Source organism: Lithobates pipiens, unplaced genomic scaffold (genome assembly GCF_037356315.1).
Source record: "Lithobates pipiens isolate NorthernLeopardFrog02 unplaced genomic scaffold, aLitPip1_a1.2 Scaffold_1, whole genome shotgun sequence".
NCBI lineage: Eukaryota > Metazoa > Chordata > Amphibia > Anura > Ranidae > Lithobates > Lithobates pipiens.
The window spans coordinates 78242051-78265598 of record NW_027507685.1 but is presented as its reverse complement, the minus strand read 5'-3'; the positions used below and the strand labels follow the sequence as shown (position 1 = coordinate 78265598).

At 41.3% G+C, this 23548-nt stretch overlaps 1 protein-coding gene across 1 annotated transcript in view; it reads right to left on the bottom strand.

Annotated features, from left to right (window-relative positions):
- The window catches only part of ABHD16A (abhydrolase domain containing 16A, phospholipase), a gene marked incomplete in the record, with an annotated part of 96222 nt that overhangs the window by 12473 nt on the left and 60201 nt on the right, over window positions 1–23548 (bottom strand). Inside the window, 8 exon segments of the mRNA XM_077460436.1 lie at window positions 438–484; window positions 1846–1944; window positions 6166–6242; window positions 6547–6609; window positions 6685–6741; window positions 7610–7673; window positions 7796–7900; window positions 14351–14474. Coding sequence (XP_077316562.1) covers window positions 438–484; window positions 1846–1944; window positions 6166–6242; window positions 6547–6609; window positions 6685–6741; window positions 7610–7673; window positions 7796–7900; window positions 14351–14474 — 636 coding nt within the window.

Below are 23548 nucleotides of genomic sequence, written 5' to 3'. Positions count from 1 at the left end.
AGAGCAAGTCTTTTATGGCCTCTTGGAAAGGGGAATGGATATCGACTATGAGTACAGATAGAAAAGATAATACTGTATTGTATTAGGCCAGCAATAAAGAATCAAAATTCTTTTCTGCGACCACAGACAGTGTTGATGCCGGAATCCTTCCTGCCTGGCCATTGTCTTCTCCCAGTGGGACGAGAAGACAGTGATTATTGCTAGCAGTTGCTAGCGACAATCGCAGGTAAAACCCAATATGCTGGTTGTACCAAAGTTGATAGAATGATCAATTTGGTACATTCAGCCTGCCCATATACACTTCGAATCTCGGCCGGTTCCTGCTGAACTGGCCAAGATTAGAACGGTGTATGGCCTGCCTTAAAAGCCAACAGGATAAGCCAGAGTTAGAATACTGGAATGCAAGTACAGAAAAAAAAAAGTGACATAATACATACAAGATACAGAGCCAGCTGCTGTCTTCCTTCTATACTCATCTCCTCTCCTAAACAGAACAGAGACAAATCAATACATTGTGCAATATCTTACCAGTGTGAATAGTGGTACAGGGTCCCTTTAAATATAACAAATAGGAAAAAATTTAAAAAATTGCTGTTTCAAGACATGCATGGTTTTATTACAATATTGTGGGAATAGCTGTGATGGAACCTCTGGATTACCTATATGCTCTACCATCATTTTATAAAGGACTAAGGTGCCCTTGATTATCATAGCCCCATCAAGTTTAATGGCTATAGGAGCTGTGCAAGGAAGACATGCCTGCAACAAGCCAGAAACCTTGTGTGTTTCCTGAGGACTATGGGAAGCGCAGGGGGGTTTCATGTTCTCTACTTGGCTATGGCGTGTTCTACAATGTATTGTTATTACAGGAATGGGGTTCATTGTAACCCTTGTATATGTGGCACATACGTTTTCTCTCTGTTGCTATTGGTAAAGGATTAAACAAATGTTCTAGAGGGTTCTTTTTTATCACTTAATCCAGCTGGAGGCCCAAAGGACTTCTTGAAGGATGAGGTCCCAACTACCACCAGTCTTGCCATAACCAGCACACAGCTCCACCCAGTAACCAGTTAGTTGTCTGATGGGTAGCAAAACGAGTTAGATCTTTTCCTATCAGCTGTAAAAATATCCTTTAAAATTGCTTCCACCAATTTTGAAAAGAATCACTGATTAACCCTTAAAGTAGTTCTAAAGGCTCAAGGTTTTGTACCTTCATCCATGAAGGTAAAATAAATAAACCTCTCTTTCTGTGCAACACCCCCCCCCCCCACCACATTACTAACCCAAGCTCCATCAATCCAATCCAGTGATGTGCACGAAAGCCTCGGCTCTCCCTCCTCATTGGCTGGGACAGCAGCAGGAGCCATGGCTTTGTGTGTGAATGAACTTGCAGAGCAGTGGCTCAGGAGTGACAAGCTTCTTGCTCTGGGGGGGCAAGCAGCAGGACGTGAAAAGGAGGATCTTTTTTTATTGCCTTTAAAATTAATTTAAACTCCTCCTACAAGGTTACAGTAACAATCCTTTTTGCCACCCCTTGGTCGCCTTTGTTTAATCTTCTTAATCCTAACTTCCGAGAGAAAAATAAATAAAATAAAAAGCTGTATGGTATCACTAGATCTTACCAGTCTTCCAGGTTGAATAAAGCATCATTCAGTCCACTTCCTCTAAACCCCAACTGTCATGGACCCACTTACTGGTGGGATGTCATCACGAAGCCTCGGCTCAACTTACTATTACAGTGAACTGCACTCAGGACCTGTGATGTCACCAGACTAGTAAGAAGACTGTGTGTGTGTATTCAAGGGTTGGCGTTCTACTTTAGGCCTGATGATTGTCGGGACTTACCTACAGACCATGGAAAGTGCCCTGAGTTCTCTGCCTTATAAGACTGAAGCACAGATAGACACCAGTCTTCTTCTACTCCATAATGGCTGAATACCGAGGCTGTGTGAAGAAAAAAAAAAGGGTAAAATAAATCTGTAATGATAAAGCACACACCTTTTTTTACCTGATGTTAACCACTTCGCGCCCACGCTATAGCCAAAAGACTGCTACAGCACGGACGCTAACTGCCGGGTGGATGTCCCTGGACGTCCTTCTGTTTACTTCCCTTGGACACAGCCAATCACAGATCGTGCTAAATGGCCAATCACAGTGGCCATTTAGCACTCGATCGGCGTGTCCAATGAGAGGTGATCTCATATGTAAACATATGAGATAATCTCTCATTGCTGGCTCTCCCTCCTCACACAGAGACAGTGTGTGAGGAGGGAGAGCTTCCGTGCTGCAGCGTCAGTGAAAAGTTAACACTCACACAGTGAAATAAACACACTCCCACCTGTCCCCAGTGCCATCTGTCATCAGTGCCACGTATTAGTGCCATCTGTCATCAGTGCCACGTATTAGTGCCATCTGTCATCAGTGCCACGTATTAGTGCCATCTGTCATCAGTGCCACGTATTAGTGCCATCTGTCATCAGTGCCACGTATTAGTGCCATCTGTCATCAGTGCCACGTATTAGTGCCATCTGTCATCAGTATCACATGTCATCAGTGAAACGTATCAGTGCCATGTCAGTGTCACGTGTCATTGTCCTGTTGCTCCAGGGCCTACAAAAGTGTAATGGGTAGTCAAGAAGTTAGATGTGTAATTTATGCTCCTAGAACATGTGATGGTGCTCCCTGCATGTTGGGCCTCTGTATGTGGCTAGGCTGTAAAAAAGTCCCACATGTGTGGTATCGAAATACCCAGGAGGAGTAGCAGAATGTATTTTGGGACATTTGTGGTATACGCATTTCATGTGAGAGAAATAACCTATTACAATGACAATTTTGTGGAGAAAATAATAATAATAATTTTGCAAAGAATTGTGGGAAAAATGACAACACCAAAAAGCTCACCATGCCTCTTACTACATACCTTGGAATGTCTACTTTCCAAAAAGGGGTCATTTGAGGGGTATTTGTACTTTCTTGGCTTGTTAGGGTCGCAAGAAATGAGATAGGCTGCTAGTACATCAGGTGTGATTGTAGACTAACTTTCACAAAGACCAAATAACATTCACTAATTTGGGTTATTTTTACTAAAGATATGTAGCAGTATAAATTGTGGCCAAAATTCATGAAAAAATAAATAAAACTTTATTTTTATCACAGAAACAAAGAAAAATGCATTTTTTCATTTATAGCGCAAAAAAAAAAAAAAAACCCAGAGGTGATCAAATGCCACCAAATGAAAGCTCTATTTCTATGAAAAAAAAAAAAAAAAAAAGGACAAAAAATGAATCTGGGTAAAATGTGTTACATGACTGAGTAATTGTCATTCAAAGTGTGAGAGCACCGGAAAACTGAAAATTGGTCTGGGCAGGAGGGGGGTTTAAGTGCCCAGTAGGCAAGTGGTTAAAGTCATCATCTAGTTCCATTGCTTTGTGAACCAGTGACCTAGAACCAGTATTCAGTCAGTAAAGTCAAATGCCGTTTGTTCTGGGTTAGCAATTTACTACCTCAAAAATTAGCTTGACAGCCAGAGAAACTAATTTTCAAAAGTCACTGGTATTTGTTATGGCTGGTTCACTTAAAAAAAAAAAAAAAAAAAAAATTATATATATATATATATATATATATATATATATATATATATATATATATATATATATATATATATATATATATATATATATATATATATATATATTTATCATCAACAGTTGCAAAGCCGATAATCTTGCAGAACCAGGGGCTCCAGAGTACTTACATGTTTTAATGGACCCTGGTTCACACTGATGCGGTACAGGAAGCGCAGAGATTCCTGTGCATTTCCCGCATCGCATAGCAATTGCACTGTGTACATGTGATCTGCTGCGGGTGTCAATTAAAAGTTAACAGCACCTGAAAGACAAGGCACAAAACGCAGTGTGTTTGCCTGAACTGGATCGCATGGGTGTAGACTCCTATACGATTCCGTTCCAGTGTGAACAAAAAAAAGCTGCCTGCATCTTTTTAATGCAGATGCAGTGCGATTTGAGACATTCAAGATGAATGGGCTCAAATTAAAATGCACGTTTCATGTGATTTGCACAGGTGTGCAGTGTGAACCAAGGCTCAATAAAAAGGTTAACAGCAATGAATATATATACACAAACAAGGTGCAGTAATCCCATGCAACCACATTTCCCCCTATATGTTTACAGCAGTCAGCACAATGAGATATCACTGTCCAGTAACGCATTTATTGCACCCTGCATAGAAACGTAAAAGAATAGTGGCAAAAAAGACCAAGTCGTTTCTTGAGTCTACCCTTTTAGTTTTATGGAATTATGGTTGACTGATTCAATACCTCGGGTAGAGGGTTGTTCAAAGCAACAGCTAGTCTTCCAGTAAATACGTTTTGAACTTTCCTACTGTTCATTTGAGGTCATGTCCCTGCATTCTTGATCTTGGCTTCATACTGAAAATACAGCTCTACTAAACCTTATTCACACCATTCATATACAGTGCATCCGGAAAGTATTCACAACCCTTCACTTTTTCCACATTTTATGTTGCAGACTTATTCCAAAATTGATTAAATTCATTATTTTCCTCAAAATTCTGCAAACAATATCCCATAATGACAACGTGAAACAAGTTTGTTTGAAATCTTTGCAAATTTATAAAAAAAAAAAAAACAAACAAAAAGAAAATGATCACATGCACATAAATATTCACAGCCTTTGCTAAATACTTTGGTACCAATTACAGCCTCAAGTCTTTTTGAGTGTGATGCTTGGCACACCTATTTTTGGGCAGTTTTTCCCATTCTTCTTTGCAGGACCTCTCAAGCTCTCTCCAGAAATGTTCAGTCGGGTTCAAGTTTGGTCCACTCAAGGAAATTCAGTTATCCCGTAAGCCACTCCTTTTGTTATCTTGGCTGTGTGCTTAGGGTTGTTGGCCTTTTTGAAGAGAAACCTTCCCCCCAGTCTGAGGTCCAGAGCGCTCTGGAGCAGGTTTTCATCTAGGATGTCTCTGTACATTGTTAAATGCATCTTTCTCCTGATCCTGACTAGTCTCCCAGTTCCTGCCGCTGAAAAACATGCCCACAGCATAATACTGCCACCACCATGCTACATGTATTGGCCAGGTGATGATTGGGACCTTCAATGCTGCAGTACCCTCCCCCAGATCCGTCCCTTGATACAATTCTGTCTTGGAGGTCTACAGACAATTCCTTGGACTTCATAGCTTAGTTTGTGCTCTGACATGCACTGTTAACTGTTTGACCTATTATAAACAGATGTGCCTTTTCAAATCATGCCCAATCAATGAATTTACCGCAGTTGTAGAAACATCAAGAATGATCAGTGGAAACAGGATGCACTTGAGCTCATTTTTGAGTGTCATGTGAAAGGCTGTATACATTTATGTACATGTGATTTTTTTTAATACATTTGCAAAGATTTCAAACAAACTTCTTTCATGTTGTCATTACGGGGTATATGGTTTGTAGAATTTTGGAGGAAAATAATGAATCAAATCCTTTTAGGCATAAGGCTGTAAACATAAAAAGTGGAAAAAGTCAAGCGCTGTGAATACTTTCGAGATGCACTGTATTTAAAATGTTTCAGTAGTGTCTGTTTCCTCCCTTTTTTTGCTGGTTTGGTTGCCCATCTCTGAATTCATTCTTATTTTTTAAGAGTGAGGTCTACAGAACTAAAAAAAAATAAAAAAAAATAAATAAAAATTTAATTACGTAGCCAACACTGCATTCTATCAGATTATTCTGATTTTGTAATAATAATAATAATAATAAAAAAAACAAAAAAAAAAAAAAAACCCATCACACTGCAATTTCCGCCGTATTTACTAATCTTCTAGCAAAACCTATTATGTTTCGTATTACAAAACACCTCTAGGAATATCAACTCTATTGCACACCTTTGTGTCACCAGCAAAATCACATAGCACCTTTGCCCACCAAACCTTCAGTTACTGTACATCATTTACATTACGTTATGTTAAATAGAGCAGAACTTACAGAGCCTTGTGGTACACCAGTGACCATTTTGTTCCAAATAAACCCCATTTAAAACTACTCTGCTATCTATCCTTTACCCAACTGAACCATCTTCTAAACCATCCAGAACCAGCTACATTTAAAATGAGAACATAAAAAGATGGACATTCAACCTTCTTGCTCTGGAGTGGCAGCTCCAAGCCACATCTTCACCGCCCTCCGCCCCTCTTCTGTCATCACATTGGGATAACTAAGGATATGAAGACAGATCCGAAAAAAACAAAAGGATAATTATGAGAATGTAACAAAAAAACAGAAATATTAAATTCCCAGTTTACTACCATCAAATTGTACAGGGACCTTAATGGAAGGTCGTCATAACCTTCACTGGGCATTAATACAATGAGCAGTACAGTCCTGGAGGTTGTCCCTTGAAACAAACTAGTCAGCTTCCAAGGTACTACAGCAACAGGTTCTTAATGTCTCAAAGTATAGATGCCTAGCACAGTCGATTTCTGCTGTATCCCTGTACATTTTCCTGGAGTCTTCCTCACCGGCTCTGCAGCAGACCGAGAAGGAGGTCGTTTCCCCGATTGGATGCAATGTCCTCTGGGGTTCTGTGAAGAACAGTGAGTCAATTAGGCAGCCATATGTAGAAATTGCTCTCGCGCTGACAACTGTCACATACTTACGTGGTTGTGATAATTTCATCATTTGTTCTTCTGATCAGCAGAACAGGACCCTGAAACCTTGCAGAGAAAGAAGATGTCAGAAACAAAGTACAAGACAGGAACCTTCATCAAGCAGCATAATAATGCAAGACAAATCATCAGGCTCACTTTAAAACCGCTCTTCTCTTTGTTCCCATACCACTCTATTCAGCTGTCGGCAACTAAGAAAACATCTGGTACTTCTAGGTATAGAATACTATTTGACCCACCTCTTGTGATTGGCCCGGAGCTGTCACATGAAGAGGTGGATAGGCAGTCAGTCAGTCCCCTGTACAAGCTCCAATTAGCAATAGGACTAAAATTTACACAAGGGTGTTTTTTTTTTTTCCCCCACTTGCCATGGTACAGCAATAGTCCAGTCAATAATAATTCCGGATATGAAGAAGGTGAATGTGACAGCACTGGTGCTTGATGATTGGTCTAGCACTGTCACACTGAACAGGTAGGTGTTCTCTGCATTTTGTGCCCTTCCACTGAAGTGACTCTGCTTGCAGAGGATGCTTTCTTCTCAATCCCTGCACTGAGCAGGAAAGCAAAGGACAGAAAAGTACATTTTGCTGGGGGGTTTTTTGAGCGGGGGGGCTGGGGGGGGTCATATTAACATGAGCCCATATAGGTAAAGCAAAGGTTCACTATATGTAGCCTACAGGCCCCAGACAGCAGCTAGCTGGGTGCATGATCTGGCCTTTCTTACAAGAGACTGTTCTACAAATATGCATTCTCACTCACACTACATGGAGAAAGGGGCCATCAGGGGCCTGCTAATTTTGAACAGAATCAAGTTGAAGTAGTAGCATACTGGATAAGGGTGTGACGCAACAACTGATGTGCAATGACAGAAGTCATGGCAATCATCGAGTTTTGGTATCACATTTAGCATTAGTACCTGCATAGCTGCTCTGCATTGTTTAGATTTAGATACTTCCGGACTGTTCTGGTTACCAAACCTCCTGTGTGAAAGAAAGCCAAAATATTAATAGTAGACAGAGAAAGTTAAACACTTTTTTACAATCACAAAGCTAGAGAGATATAAGAGATGGGAAAAAAGGAGAATCACAGGGACATGACTTACGCCAACTTTCTGGCATCACTTTTAAGGCCAGAGGAACCAGGTCATCAAAAGAGGCATCAAGGACAAGAGCACTGATGTCTGGATAGGACATACAGGCCCATGTGGCTGCAGAGAACAAAAACAAATAAAAAATATAAGGACTCATGAACTTTCAGGTTTCTTCTTTAAAGACAAACTAAACCTCCAACAAAAAAAATGCTGCAAGCAGACAGACCTTTTTGCAGAACAGACATGGCATGCATGGCTGAAATAAGACAAACGTATCTGCCTGTTCGCAATCTATTAAAATGTACACAGAGCCGACATCCCTGACATATTGTAGTGGTTCTGGAATGAAAGACTCACGTGTGCATGCGTGGGAGTCACATCATTCCCAACCAAATCAATGAATTACCACAGTGCTGTAGTTTATTGTCTCTTCCTTTTAGATTGTATCTGCTTGCCAGCTGGTGCTATGCTTTACAGCAGGGGTAGGCAACCTGGGGCTCTTCCGCTGTTGTGGAACTACATTTCCCATGAGGCATTTCAAGGCTGGCAGTTACAATTACTCTACTCTGCAACAGCTGGAGGGCCCCAGGTTGCCTACCCCCTGCTTTACAGACTAAAAAAAAAAAAAAAAAAATAATAATAATATTATTGCACATTTTTTACCCTGCAAAAAAAATTGCATTTCTTTTTTTCTAAAAACTGAACTTGTACTTTAATTCTAATTTAAAGCAATTGAGAGCAATCCGCTGAAGAAATTATTTTCTGTGATTAGGTGACCTCAATCTTCCAAGTTAAATAATGGCCAGTACCATTTAACCCACTTCCACTGAACTCAGGAGGTCATAACCCCACCCCTAGGGCAATGTCATCACACAGCCTGGGCTTAGAGTATTACTGCTCAGGACGAGATCATTAGGGATCAGAGTTTAGTGTGGCAGCAAGGACCAGCCTCCCCTGCAGGAGAAGAGGAAGGACCATTGAGCGTTATTGGATCCAGATGACCCTTGGATTTCTATTTTTTATTGTGGGATGGGGGCCTAAAACAACCCACTTAGTGTAGTTTTAATAAATGCATTCTGTGCTCATGCGCACGCGCACACACACAATCATATTTTTGTTAAAAATTACAGAGCTTATTAAATTAATGAAAAATTGTTAAAGTGTCCAGCTACTAATTTTATTTTTTTTAATTAGAGATAGGAAAAATTTGGAACCCCTGTCAGGTTTCTTTTCCTATCCAGGACTAGGTTAGAAATTGTTTTCCTCACATTGTCAACTGTGATAACCTTTTCACCAAATAGGTAATGAAGTCTGCAACACAGACAGCGAGTTAAAAAGAGGACAGTGATTCTAGCCCTCCCCTAATCTACTGAGAAAAATAAGGTCCAAAAAGTAAAATTTTTGGTTTACCTGTAAAATACTATTGGGAGTACATTATAGGGCACAGGTACCTTCCCCTCTTTGTGCGTGTTCTTCAAATGACCAGTGTTTGAACTACAGCACCCTCTCATGTGAGCGAACATAACGCCAAGCCTCAAGTTATTAAATGGCATCCTCCAAGCATCGATCAAAAGGCAGGATCCGATTCTCCAAACATCTGCCTTTGAAAAGGGCCTCAAACCTTATATAGAGTACATTACAGTGCCTTGAAAAAGTATTCATACCCCTTGAAATTTTCCACATTTACTACTATTACTATTTTATTGGGATTTTATGTGATAGACCAACACAAAGTTGCACATAATTGTGAAGTGGAAGGAAAACGATACATACAAATACATACAAAAAAAAAAAAAAAAAAAAAAAAAAAAAAACTTACAAATAAATATGTGAAAAGCGTGGCATGCATTTGTATTCAGCACCCCCGAGTCAATACGTCATAGAACCACCTTTCGCTGCAATTACAGCTGCAAGTCTTTTTGGGGGATGTCTCTACCAGCTTTACACATCTAGAGAGAGTTACATTTTTGCCCATTCTTCTATGCAAAATAACTCAAGCTCCGTCAGAGTAGATAGAGAGCGTCTGTGAAAAGCAATTTTCAAGTCTTGCCACAGATTCTCAGTTGGATTTAAAGTCTGGAATTTGTTTTGGCGATTCTAAAAACACATGAATATGCTTTGATCTAAACCATTCCATTGTAGCTCTGTCTGTACGTTTAGGGTTGTCCTGCTGGATGGTGAACCTCCGCCCCAGTCTTAAGCCTTTTGCAGACTAATGCCGTGTACACACGATCGGAATTCTCTTCGGAAAAAGCTCTGATGGTTTTCCCAATGGAATTCCGACGGAATTCGGCTCAAGCTGTCTTGCCTACACACGGTCACATCAAATTCCGATCATTTATAAACGCAGTGACGTACAACACATACGACGGGACTAGAAAAAGGAAGTTCAATAGCCAGTAACTTCTGTCTCGAAGTTGAATCTGAGCATGCGTGATTTTTGGCATGTCGGAATTGCATAAAACACAATCGGAATTACCGATAGAAAGTTTTTCCGTGGGGAAAATTGAGAACATGCTATCAATTTTTGTCCGGCAGAAATTCGGACAGCTAAATTCCGATGGAGCATACACACGGTCGCATTTTCCGATGAAAAGCTGTCATCAGTCTTTTTCTCGTCGGAATTCCTATCGTGTGTACGCGGCATTAAAGGTTTTCTTCTAAGCCCTTGTACACACAGTCGGAGATTCTGACTGAATGTCTCCTATCGGACCGTTTTGTCGGATATTCCAACTGTGTGTGGTCTGCATTGGACTGTTTCTGTCGGAAAATCCGACGGACCAAGTTTTCCAACTTGCCGGTAAAATTTTCTGACAAAATGCTCCTATCGAACATACTCCGATCATGTGTAGCCTACGCCGACGGACAAAGTGCCACGCATGCCCAGATCAAATTCCTAGACCAAAGCTATTGGCTACTAGCCTGAACGTAGTCCCGTCGTAACGAAATAACGTCATCACGTTATGTACAATCGGATTTTCCGACAACTTAGTCCGACCGTGTGTAGGCAACATCACTTCCGGACCTCTTCTGGAATTGGTTGTCGGAATCTCCGACCGTGTGTACAAGGGCTTAGAGTGTCCTCGATTTGGCTCCAGCCATCTTCCCATCAACTCTGACCAGCTTTCCTGTTCCGGTTGAAGAAAAGCATCCCTACAACATGATGCTGTCACCACCATTTTTCATGGTGGGGATGGTGTATTCAGGATTAGTTTTCCGCCACACAGCATTTTGCTTTTAGGCCAAAATGTTCAATTTTGGTCTCATCTGACATTCACCTTCTTCCACATGTTTGCTGTGTCCTAGAGCTGCACGATTCTGGCTAAAATGAGAATCAAGATTTTTTTGCTTAGAAGATAGATCACGATTCTCTCATGATTCTCCCAGCGTATCATCTTTCACATAAAAAAAAAAAAAAAAAAAAAAAATTGTGCTAACTTTACAGTTTCATTTTTATTTATTGAAGTGTATTTTTTCCCAAAAAATTGCATTTGAAAGACTGCTAGGCAAATACAGTGTGACATAAAATATTGCAGCAATTGCCATTTTATTCCCTAGGGTCTCCGATTAGAATATATATATATATATATTTTTAATTTAATGTTTGAGGGTTCCAAGTAATTTTCTAGCAAAAAATATTGATTTTAACTTAAGAAAAAAGTGTCAGAAAAAGATTTTGACTTTAAGTGGTTAAACTTCCTGCATTTACATGTGGTTGAAAGCTTGGCAGACTGCCCAGATTATTTGTTTACATGAGAAGTTCTATCCCTTTGATCTATGAAGTGTTAGTTATAATGTTTCAAGTTCTACACTTGCAGATTGCCTGGGATGCTTTCTTTTGACAGCTGAGTGACTAAGGTTCTCTAACAAACCTCTGAGGGATTCACAAAACAGCTGCACTTATAATCGGGATTAAATTACACATGTGGACTCTATTTACTAATTAGGTGACTTCTGAAGGCAATTGGTTCCACTAGATTTTAGTTAGGGGTATCAGAGTAAAGGGGGCTGACTACAATGCATGCCACACTTTTCAGATATTTGTAAAAAATTATGAAAACCATTTATCATTTTCCTTCCACTTCATAATTATGTGCCACTTTGTGTTGGTCTATCACATAAAATCATAATAAAAGATAAATTTATGTATTTGGTTGCAACATGACAAGAAGTGGAACATTTCAAGGGGTACGACTTATACTTTTTCAAGGCACTGTAGCTTCTTTGACAATCTTAGTGAATGGGGTCCTGATCTTCCTACTCTGATAGGAAATGGGCAGGTCTACAGCTAAGGAACATGAAGAGGAACTTCATCTTTCAGCATGACAATGACCAAAAGCAAACATCCAACTCAAAGGAATGGCTTCACCAGAAGATTAAAGTTCTGAAATGACCCAGCCAGAGCCCAGACCTGAATCCAATTGAAAATCTGTGGGGTGATCTGAAGAGGGCTCTGCACAGGAGATGCCCTCACAATCTGACAGATTTAGAGTGTTTTTGCAAGGAAGAGGGGGCAAATGTTGCCAAGTCAAGATGTGTCATACTGATAGCCTCATACCAAAAAAGACTGAGTCCTGTAATAAAATCAAAAGGTGCTTCAACAAAGGGTGTGCACACTTATGCAACCACATTTTATTTTTACTTCCCTCCGCCTAAAATATTCCAGTTTGCTTTACATCCGAGTTGTACAGTTTATAGGTCACATTAAAATGGTAGAAAAAGTTCTGTAATGATTTATCTTGTTTTTTTTTTTTTTTTTTTTTTTTTACAATCAGAGAAACGTGACATTTTATATCCACTGTACACTTTATATGGAGATTTGACAGATTAGGAACTTAGGGGAAACTTCTGTGGCACAGTGCAATTGCTCTCATAACTGGTAAAACTCCATTGCGTTCAGCGAGTCATATGAATTGGCAAAGCATCCATGAAGTCACAGTGAAGCACTGCAAACCAGGAAACAGTGGCTGCATATACAGTGGGGCAAAAAAGTATTTAGTCACATTGTCCGATTTGGAAAGAATTAGCAAATTATGGTGGAAAATAAGTATTTGGTCAATATCAAAAGTTCATCTCAATACTTTGTTATATATCCTTTGCTGGCAATGACAGGTCAAACGGTTTCTGTAAGTCTTCACAAGGTTGTCACACACTATTGCTGGTATGGTTATTGTGTCCTTCGACAGCTCTTTGGTCTTCACCATAGTGTAGTTTGGAGTGTGACTGAGGTTGTGGACAGGTGTCTTTTATACTGGTAACAAGTTCAAACGATTTATCTTGGTCTTCTTGGTCATTAATACAGGTAATGAGTGGAAGACAAAGGAGCCTCTTACAGAGGGCTGGAAATCTTGCTTGTTTGTAGGTGGCCAAATACTTATTTTCCACCATAATTTGCAAATAAATTCTTTCAAAAATCAGACAATGTGATTGTCTGGATTTGTTTCTACATTTTGTCTCTCATAGTTGAGGTATACCTATGATCAGGGCAGGACTTAGGGTGGTGGGGGCCCCTGGGCTTGAGTCACTTTCGGGCCCTACCTTCTATACATTATCAGATTTATCGGCATATAACACGCACCTGAAGTTTAGGAGGGGATTTTAAGGAAAAAAACTTTTAGGTGGGAAGTTTAAGGAAAAAATATTACATTTAAATGCCCATCAATGCCCCCTTATCAGTGTCCATCTGCAGCCTTGCCCATCCATCTGCAGCCTTGTCCAGTGTCATTGCAGCCTTGTCAGTGTACCCTTGTCATTTGCAGCCTTGCCCCAGTGTCATTTGCAGCCTTGTCATTTGTAGCCTTTTTCGGGTCCTCTTGGCGGCTCTCGGGTCCTGTCGCAGCCCCGAGCGGAGCAGAGTATCCGAGTGTACTTGGCTTAGCTCGCGTTCGTGCCCAGTCCCTGTGTTATGTCCATCATAGGACAGGACTGGGCTTGACTGTGAGTGGAGCCGAGCCGAGTACACTCGGCTATGTATCTTGGCGGGGCCCCCTATTTGGTGGGGCCCGTGGGCTTGAGCCCAGTCAAGCCCAATGGTAAGTCCTGCCCTGCCTATGATGACAAATACAGGCCTCTCTCATTTTTTAAGTGGGAGAACTTGCACAATTGGTGGCTGACTAAATACTTTTTTTGCCCCACTGTATGTGATAAGGAAATATGGCCACCCTCCATGTATTTAGAGCATTGCAACTATAAAAAAGTGACAAGGTTTTAAAAGCATTAAGACACCAACACAATCTTTTACATCGAGCCGATTACCTATACGCATTATCTAAAACATCATAAAAAAAAGCCATTACATGCCCTTAAAATCTTTCCTCTGCCCCATGAGAGATTTAAATGTTAATGTTTTCCAAAGTACAGCGTTGTTGCCTAAAGCAGGTATTACGATTTTTAGGTTCATATTTTAACAAGACAAGAATTTAAGTAAATGGTTGCTAAGAAAATCACATTTCCTGCCATACGGTCTCCTGCCTTCAGACCAGTCTTCTCCTCTTTATCATCGTCCCTTCCTGATTCACTTTTTTTTTTTAATATTTACAAAGTTTGTCGGCCCCAGTCCCCTCACACCTGTGAAGCCGCCGATAGACCAGGCATAAACAGTGATGTCTTGCATTTTGAAGCCGAGTCGATACAAGGCATACTGGATAACAACGTCCATTGCATTTGCTTCGTTCTGAGGAAAAGGGACACCCTGCAGAAGAAAGAAGACCTCTGGTAAAAGCATTTAGATGAAATAAAATTAGAAGCCTATAATATATCCACAGTTTTTGCAAACCATTGCAGATTCATACCGTTCTCTGGTCTGAATAAACCAAAGCTTTGCTTTACCATATGCTTTATCAGAGTGACTGCTACATGAGAGGGATTGCCCTTATCACCTGAGCAATCTCAGGTTTGGAATGTGCAAAGGAGTACTGTCCGCATCTCTGTACAAAAACTTGTTTTTTTCATTTTGAATAGAGTAAGGGAGGGTTATAATCCCTGTCAGGTTTATTTTGCCATCTGTGTTTCATGGGGGGGGGGGGGGGGGGGGGGGGGGTATTATTTTTATCAATTTTATTGCTATCACAGGGGATGAACAACATCCTTTGAGATAGCAGCTCTTTAATGAGAGCTCTGGACTATTAGACCCTAGATCTCTCCTCTGCCCTTAAAAGCATCAGATCAAATGACGAATGAAACCAGAACCAACTACATACTCTATTTCCGGTTTCGTAGACCATATCGCTCTATACTCAGCTGGCGGGATGATGAGAGAGCCCCTGGAAGGCAGCGGAACACAGACTTACTGGTAAGGGTATTTCTAAGAGTCATTTAGGAAAGCACCTGGAGAGAGCGCAGCTCCACCCATTTTCCCAGGAAATACTGCAGTCAGTTTCTTTATAGACCGATCACTTCCACCATAGCCTCTGTTTATAGAGTACCTTCAGCCATGCTGAAATTAGATAAGTAGAACATGGCAACGACATTTTATAACACAATTAGGGCAGGTCATCTGTGCTGTCCTGAAAGACTCGTAGCAATACCGTTAATTCTAAGGTTTTCTCACCTCGTCTTTCAGGACAGCACCTGGAGATGAGAGAGTACTTATTCTAGTGTGGGACCAGCACCTGCAGGATTTTCCTGCTGAACAATTGCACTGATGCTGAGAGCAAGTCCAACCTGTAGTGGCGGGTAAAGGTGGAAAAACTTGTCCACATAGCCGCCTTGCAGATCCATCCCGTTCCGCACAGGACGTTGCTATTGCCCGGATTGAATGGGCCACTACCCCTGCGGGAGGATTCACCCCTGAAGCTTTGTAGGCTTCACTGATGGCCATTCACAGCCAGCTTCCTATGGTGTTCTTAGAAGCACTGTACCCTTTACGCGGGCTTGAGAACAATATAAAACAGTGAATTTGATCTTCTAAAAATTCTCTTGTGACTTTGACATGCAGTATACATCTTACATCCAGGCTATGGAAAGCCCTTTCCTTAGTGTCCCCGATGATGGTGTAGGGTAAAAGGTTGGGAGAACGCTTTCCTGCGACCTATGAAATACTGTTGAAATCTTTGGTAGAAAACCAGGGTCAGTTCTTAGCACTATCCAGTCCAGAAACACAGAAAAAAAAAAATGGTTCAATGATAGACAGGGCTTGCAGTTCCCTCCAAGCTGACGTAGCCACCACTAAAAGTGCTAATTTGAGTCACCAACATTTGATTGATGCTTCCCCCGGAGGTTCAAAGTGTTTATTTTGTCCCTCAAACCCGGTAATACCACAGATAAGTCCCATTTCGGGGGGGGGGGGGGGGGGGGGAGGGAGGGTACTGGCCTAGTTCTGGCCAATCCTTGAAAAAAAAAAAAAAATCTTATAAAGCAGATCCTGAGATAAATTTCTCCAAGAATACCAATAGAGCGGCCACTTGGACCTTTAAAGTACTAGCCGCCATCCCCTTTTCTCCATTCTCTCATGGAGGAATTCTAGAACAGAAATAACTTCCTGTGGCGAAGAAAACTTTAGTCGCACACCAGGAATTGAAACGTTTCCATGTTTTAAAGTAAATTGCCCTAGTGACCTTTTTTCGGCTATTTAATAGGGTTGAGACTAGTTTATTAGACAAGCCCTTTCTTTTTAAGATTTGCTCCTCAGTAACGAGGCTGTCAATCTGAGATGCTCGATATTGGAATGTTGAAGGCCCCCCCCCCCCGAGTTAGGTCTCTTCACAATGGAAGAAACCAGTGGGGCTCCACTGCTATCTTCTGTACGGTTGAAAACCATGCCCTCTTGGGCCAAAATGGAGCCACAAAGATCATTCTTGTAGCCTCCCTTTGCAGTTTCTTGAGTACCAACAGGATCATCTGGAAAGGGAGAAAGGCGTAGCACAAGCGGAAGGTCCACGATTGCGCTAGTGAGTCCAGTCCGTCTGCTTGATCTCGCCTGTTTAGGGAAAAATAAAACCTCCACCTTTGCGTTGGCTTGGGATGTGAACAGAAATCGATGTGGGGGGCTCCCCATTTTCGTATTAGCATCTGGAATACTTCTGAATTCAGAATCCACTTCGATTATTATTTTTTTTTCATAGCTACTTCAGCGAATTTTCATGAGGTCCAGTCAGTTTTACGTTCATTTACGTTGTCCTCGTCTTCACATCATTGTAGCTTTATATTTGAATTTATATTACAGAAAATTCTTTTTTTTTTTTCCCGAAGAAAAAGTATAATAAACAATATCAAATCTACTCCTACGAGCTTCTCCCTCCCTCTTCCACCTTACCCCCCCCCCCCCCCCCCCCATCTCCCACCCATCCCCTCCCCTACCTAACTATGCGTGGAGGTTTAATTCTACTTCTAATTACCTTCTTATATTCTTATATGCTCAGCATAGCTCCATGATTTTTTAAATTTTTTCCACTCTTGCCATTTATCTACTACCAATCCCTTATCGTCATGGCTTTCCCTTCGCCTAGTCATACGGTAAGTCTCTTCCACTGCATCGATCCATTCCCAGATTGATGGGCTTTCCTCTTTTTGCCAATTTTTGGGTATCAATCTTTTGGCTGCGTTTAAGAGATGTGGGACCAGTGATTCCTGATACTTTTTAATTTCCTCTCTAGTACCGTGGAATAATACTATTCATGGATCCTCTGGGATTATGATGTTTGTAATTTCTTTTACATAATGCAAGATCCTTTTCCAGTATTTATTTATTTTAGGACAGCTCCACCACAGATGGGTCATTGTTCCCAATTCCCTACACCCTCTCCAACAATCTCCTGACTTACTTGGTTGACATTTATGAATTTTGTCTGGGGTAGCGTACCATCTAGAAATACATTTGTAATTCATTTCTACTGTACTGCTATCGGCTGCCGACCTGTGTATGAGTTTATAAATTTTCCCCTGGGTGCTTTTATCACATTGTGTGCCCAATTCCATTTCCCATTTCTGTATATAGGGCGGGCTCTCCAGATCTCCTTTCTCGGTCAGTAGCCTATACAGCTTGGAAATTATCCCCTTAGGGTTATCTGCTAAGCATAGCTTCTCAAGGGGCGACCACTCCTCTTCCGTTTTTAATGGCTGTGGTAGGCTTCTCACAAAGTGGGCCAACTGAAGATACCGCCACTCATCTATTCTTCCTAATTCCCCTTTGTGTTTTAACTCGTGTAGTGGCAAAATCCTCCCCCCTTTTATAAAGTCCCTAACCTGTGCCTTCTCTTTTTTCAGCCAGTTCCCACTATTAAATTTTTAACCCTGGAGGGAAGTATTAATTTTCTTTTAACTCTATAAGTGGGGAATTATACTGGCCGTTCAATTGCTTGTATACCCTATCCCATATCCTAAGTGTATTACGTGTCAAGATATTTGTGTCTACATCAAGTGTCCTATGTTTTGGCGGATTCCATACTATCTTATTCAACTGTGTCTTACTAAAAGCATTTTCTATATTTACCCATCTTTTCTCCTTATTATTTTCCCTTACCCACTCTACTACTCTCGACAACACGATTGCGTTGTAGTATTTTTGTATATCGGGTACAGCTAACCCCCCTTGACTTTTGCTTCATTTCAGGGTGGTGAAGGAAACTCTCGGTTTTTTTTTGCTCCATATGATCCCCCTTAGCAGTGTCTTAATCTTCGTGAAATAATACTTCGGTACCACTATGGGGGATCATCTGGAATTTATATAAAATTTTTGGTACAATGAACATCTTAAGTGTGCTAATACGTCCCATCCAGGTCAGTGATCTATTTACCAATCTATTGCTTTCTTTCTTGATTTCATCTAGTAATGGGATGAAATTTAGTTTAAACAATTTCTCCACTGAGGTTGTAAGTTTTATTCCAAGGTAATTTAATTCCTTCCGCCAAGGGAACCCAAACTCTTTTTGAAGCCTACACTTTTCCAGTTTACCCGTATTAATATTGAGTACCTCTGATTTAGCTTGGTTGATTTTGAAATTCGAAAGTTGGCCATACTGTGCTATTGCTTCTATCAGCTTAGGCATAGTATTGCTTGGCTTACTGATATAGAATAGAACATCATCGGCAAAAGTGGCCAATTTATGTTCTTCCTTTCCTATTTCAATTCCCTTAATCTGTGGGTCATTACGAATCGAGGCAAGCAGTGGCTCTAGGGACAGCACAAACAGTAGGGGTGATAGGGGACACCCCTGTCTCGTCCCATTTTTCATCTCAAAAGGTGGGGATAGCATACCATTGATCTTAATCCTAGCAGTTGGGTGATAGTAGAGTGTCCTAATCCTCTGGACCATTTTGGGTCCCACTCCCATTGCCTCCAGGGTCCGGAACATAAATCCCCAGTCTACCCTGTCGAAGGCCTTCTGGGCATCAATCGACAGGAGTAGACTCGGGCTCTCCCTCTCGCCCTCCTGGGATAGAAGGAGCAATGTTCTCACTCCATTGTCCATTCCCTCCCTTCCGGATATGAAACCCACCTGGTCGGGATGAACTAATGTGTTCATCAGGACCTTCATTCTACTTGCCAGGACTTTGGCAAACAGCTTTGTATCAGCATTAAGTAGAGATATGGGCCTATAATTAGAACACATCGTCTCATCCTTCCCCTCCTTCCGGATAACCGTTATAGATGCAGACATTGCCTCCTTACTCATTTCATACTCTATCCCAAGTCCATTTAAATAATTACATAAATGCGGTATTAATATTTTCTTAAATTTCTTAAAATATACAGTCAAAAAGAAAATGGACGATAACACCCCAATACAGGGTCAGAGGGCGCTGATCACCCCTAGTATATTGAAAAACAGAAAAAGAAAACGTATCCCCAAGTGGGGCTTTTTGCCAGCGTGTATTACCTGTAAAAACTGATGAATATGTATATATAAAAAATAATCACATGTAACAGATAATTAATAATAACAAATGTTTATTGATAAAAAGGAGGATTAAACAGGTGACACAGTGGTCAGGGACTGAGCTCAACTATGTGAATAAAAATGTATCATGTTGTTATCATGTACATATACAACATGATACATTTTTATTCACATAGTTGAGCTCAGTCCCTGACCACTGTGTCACCTGTTTAATCCTCCTTTTTATCAATAAACATTTGTTATTATTAATTATCTGTTACATGTGATTATTTTTTATATATACATATTCATCAGTTTTTACAGGTAATACACGCTGGCAAAAAGCCCCACTTGGGGATACGTTTTCTTTTTCTGTTTTTCAAAATAATATACAGTAAACCCATCTGGGCCCGGGCTTTTTCCTGAGGCTGAGTCCATAAGTGCCTTTTTTAATTCTTCCTCTGAAATGGGTCTCTCTAATAGTTCCATTTCCAGTTCAGTAATTTTTGTTAACTGAGCTTTTTCCAGATACTCCCCCATTTCTAGTTCCTTTTCCTCTGCTTTTAGTCCTATGGGCTGATCCACTGCATACACTTTCTCGTAATAGTTTTTAAATATTTCCGCTATCTCTCTCGTTCTATAGGCCATATCCCCTTTACCTGTCTGAATTCTTTCTATGTAGTTTCTAGATTTTTTCTTTTGTAGTCTTCTTGCTAGATATTTAGTAGGTTTGTTATCTCCATAGTACCTATCCCTAGCTATTTGATTAAACGTTTTTTGAGTTTCCTGTTCCATCAGGGTTTTTAATTCGTCCCGTTTGATTAATAATTTTTGAAGGATTGTTTTATCTTGATTCAGATATTTTTTATGTTGCTGTTCTGTTCTAAATATTTCCTCTAATAGGGTTTTAATTTTTTCCGATCTCTCTTTTTTTTTTCTAGATCCCAATGATATCAGGATCCCCCTAATGTAGGCTTTATGGGCCTCCCATAAATTTTGGCTTGATATATTCTCGGTATCGTTAATCGCAAAATATTGTTCTAATTCTTTGTTAATCCTTTCTTCCCCTTCTGCATCCTGAATTAATCCTTCATTTAGACGCCAAGTAAAAGATTTACATTCCCCTCCCCTTAATAGCAACTTCATCCTGACCGGGGAATGATCAGAAAGTGTAGCTGCCTCTATCGTAGTCTCTTCAACCATTTCCAAGATTCTATGATCTACAAAAATGTAATCGATCCGGGAGTACATCCCGTGTACAGGGGAGTAGAACGTGAAATCTTTCTCGTTTGGGTGCTGGACTCTCCAAGCGTCTACTAATTGACATGTATGCAGTTTTTGTTTTATTCTTTTTAATTGCACCTTACTAGTCCCCTGTACCCCGGATGTACTATCCAATCCCGGATCGACACAAAAATTCAAGTCCCCCATCAAGATCACTGGTCCCCTCCCAAAATCTGTCAACTTCCCCAGAAGATCCACCAAGTATTTTGTAGAGTCGCGATTGGGGGCATATATATTAATCAGGGTACATTCCACTTCTCTCAACTTGCCTCTTAAGGCCAGATACCTTCCCTCCGGATCTACTAGTCTATCTTCTAGATTAAACTGCACCTTCTTTGAGAACCCTATAGCTACTCCCCTTCCTCTGCTTGTTATCGCATCTCCATAGTACCAAACTGGGAACTCCTTTGAATATAACTTAATATTTGCCTCATGAGAAAAATGGGTTTCCTGTAAGAAAATCACCTCGGCTTTGTAGTGTCTAAGTTCCTTCAAGATCTTATGCCTCTTACTAGGCGTGTTTAGCCCTTTGACATTATACGTCATAAAATTTATGGCTTGCATCTTAGATCTCTTGAGTAGCTATATAGAATCTTCTTCTTGCTTCTACACTGAGCTATAACTTCTCCAACATAGATTTCCCCTCCCTCCTTCCCCCTCATCCCCCCCTCCCCAAACCACCTCTCACCCTTCGCCATCCCATTCCTCTCCCCCCCCCCGGCCCAAATCTGGCCTTCGACTCACTGAGTGGTCCGGTAATCCCGACCATCAATAAGTCTTATTAAATCTAAGGTGAGGGACAGTGTTCAGCCTCCCCCCCTCCCTCCTCAAGATTATAATAGGGAGAGGAGGGTAGGGGGGGGGGGACAAGACCCCTGCGCCCGCCCCCAGACCACAAAGTTACATCACATAACTCCCTCCCCCCCCCCGGAAGCCCTCCCCTCTCCCCAAACGCCCCCCAGTCTTCATCCGACCAGCCCGGCGAAGCCGGGACCTGGATCCCCAGTCTCTCACAGAATCCAGCCAGCTCCTCCGGGAATCGCAACCTAGCTGACCTGCCATCTTTAGATCCTACGAGACACGCCGGGAACCCCCAGCTGTATCGTATGTTCTGCGTTTTCATCTGGTCTAACAGAGGTTTCAAGAGCCGCTTTCTGGTCAATGTCTCTGAGGCTAGATCTGGAAAAACTTGCAGATCTGCCCCTGCATATTTCAATGCAACTCTCCCCTTTAATTTTGACCATATCTCATCTTTATCTTCACAGAATCTGAATCTGACAATAATATCTCGTGGCTTATTGGTTCCCTCATTTCTTATTCTGCCTATACGGTGGGCCCATTCAATCTTTGGGAATCCATCCTCCCCTCTATCTAGGAGTGGGTTAAATATATTTTTGATAATTTCCTTTAGATCTTCTTGTACTGAACGTATTCTTAGATTTTGTCTGCGATTTCTATTTTCTTGATCCTCAAGTTGGTACAAAATTTTTCTCTGGTTCTGGTATGCTGTTTTAATTTGGTTCTTCACAAGCCCTAGTTCCTGGGCCTGCCTTTCCATATTTGACTCCACTTCTTCCACTCTGTTTAATAGGTGTCCCAAATCCAATCTCAACAAACCAATCTCTGATTTTATAGCGACTTCGAGATTTGAGAGCATTTCTCTCAATACTCGCTGTGTTATAGGTTGATCCACTCCCTGATGTTCTTCATTTTTGCTCAATTCCATTTCGCTTTCAGTTGTAAGATCATCCCGGGAATGGTCCCTGTTTTTTTCATGTTTTTTTATCTAGTCCCTTCTTCTTCTCGGGTTTCGGAGGTACCCCTTCCCCCCCCCCTTCCCCCGTTTTAGGATCCCCCCCGAGCATTTTGTTTAGCGGATTTACTCATTTTGTTTTCCTCCACCCCACTGGGCTGGTTCGCCCGTCGTTGTCTAAGGCCGCGTACACACGCGCGGACTGTTGGCCCAACTTTGTCCGTCCAACAGTTTGAGCGAACAGTCCGCTCAAACTTAGCATGGACGGACATGGCCACACACGACGGACGAACAGTTTGCTGAAACCGTGCGCGATGACGTGAACGGCACGTACGACGGGACGAAAAATACGACGTCCTATACACTGCAATGCAACCTTCCGACGTGGAAATCCTTTCTGAGCATGCGCGAGACTTAGTTGGCCAAACAAGCCTACACACGAGCGAACAGTCCGCTGAAACAAGGTTTCAGCGGACAGTTTTTCGGAATTTCCGTAAGACCTTGTTCGGCCAACTGTCCGCTGAAACTGTCCGCTGAAGCCCCCACACACGAGCGGACTGTCCGCCCAAACACTGTTCAGCGGACAAGGTTGGGCGAACAGTCCGCGCGTGTGTACGCGGCCTTAGCGTTTTTCCCTGACACGGAGGAGCGAAATATATAGGGTTCTGTTGGAATTCCCCTTGTCGTCTTTTCTATGAGCAATTGGGGATTGTACCTTTGTTTTTCACTAGTCCACTTATTATTTCTATAATAACCCTGTTCCTTCTTTTATTTATTCGACTTGTAGCTTTCCCTTGGGAGCGTTAAGGGAGGATAGGTCATTCACTCTAGGACATTATGACGCGTAAGTGTTATGATATTAGTCACATACCAATATGATTATAATCAATTTAGTGTGTTAGTCTTTAGATT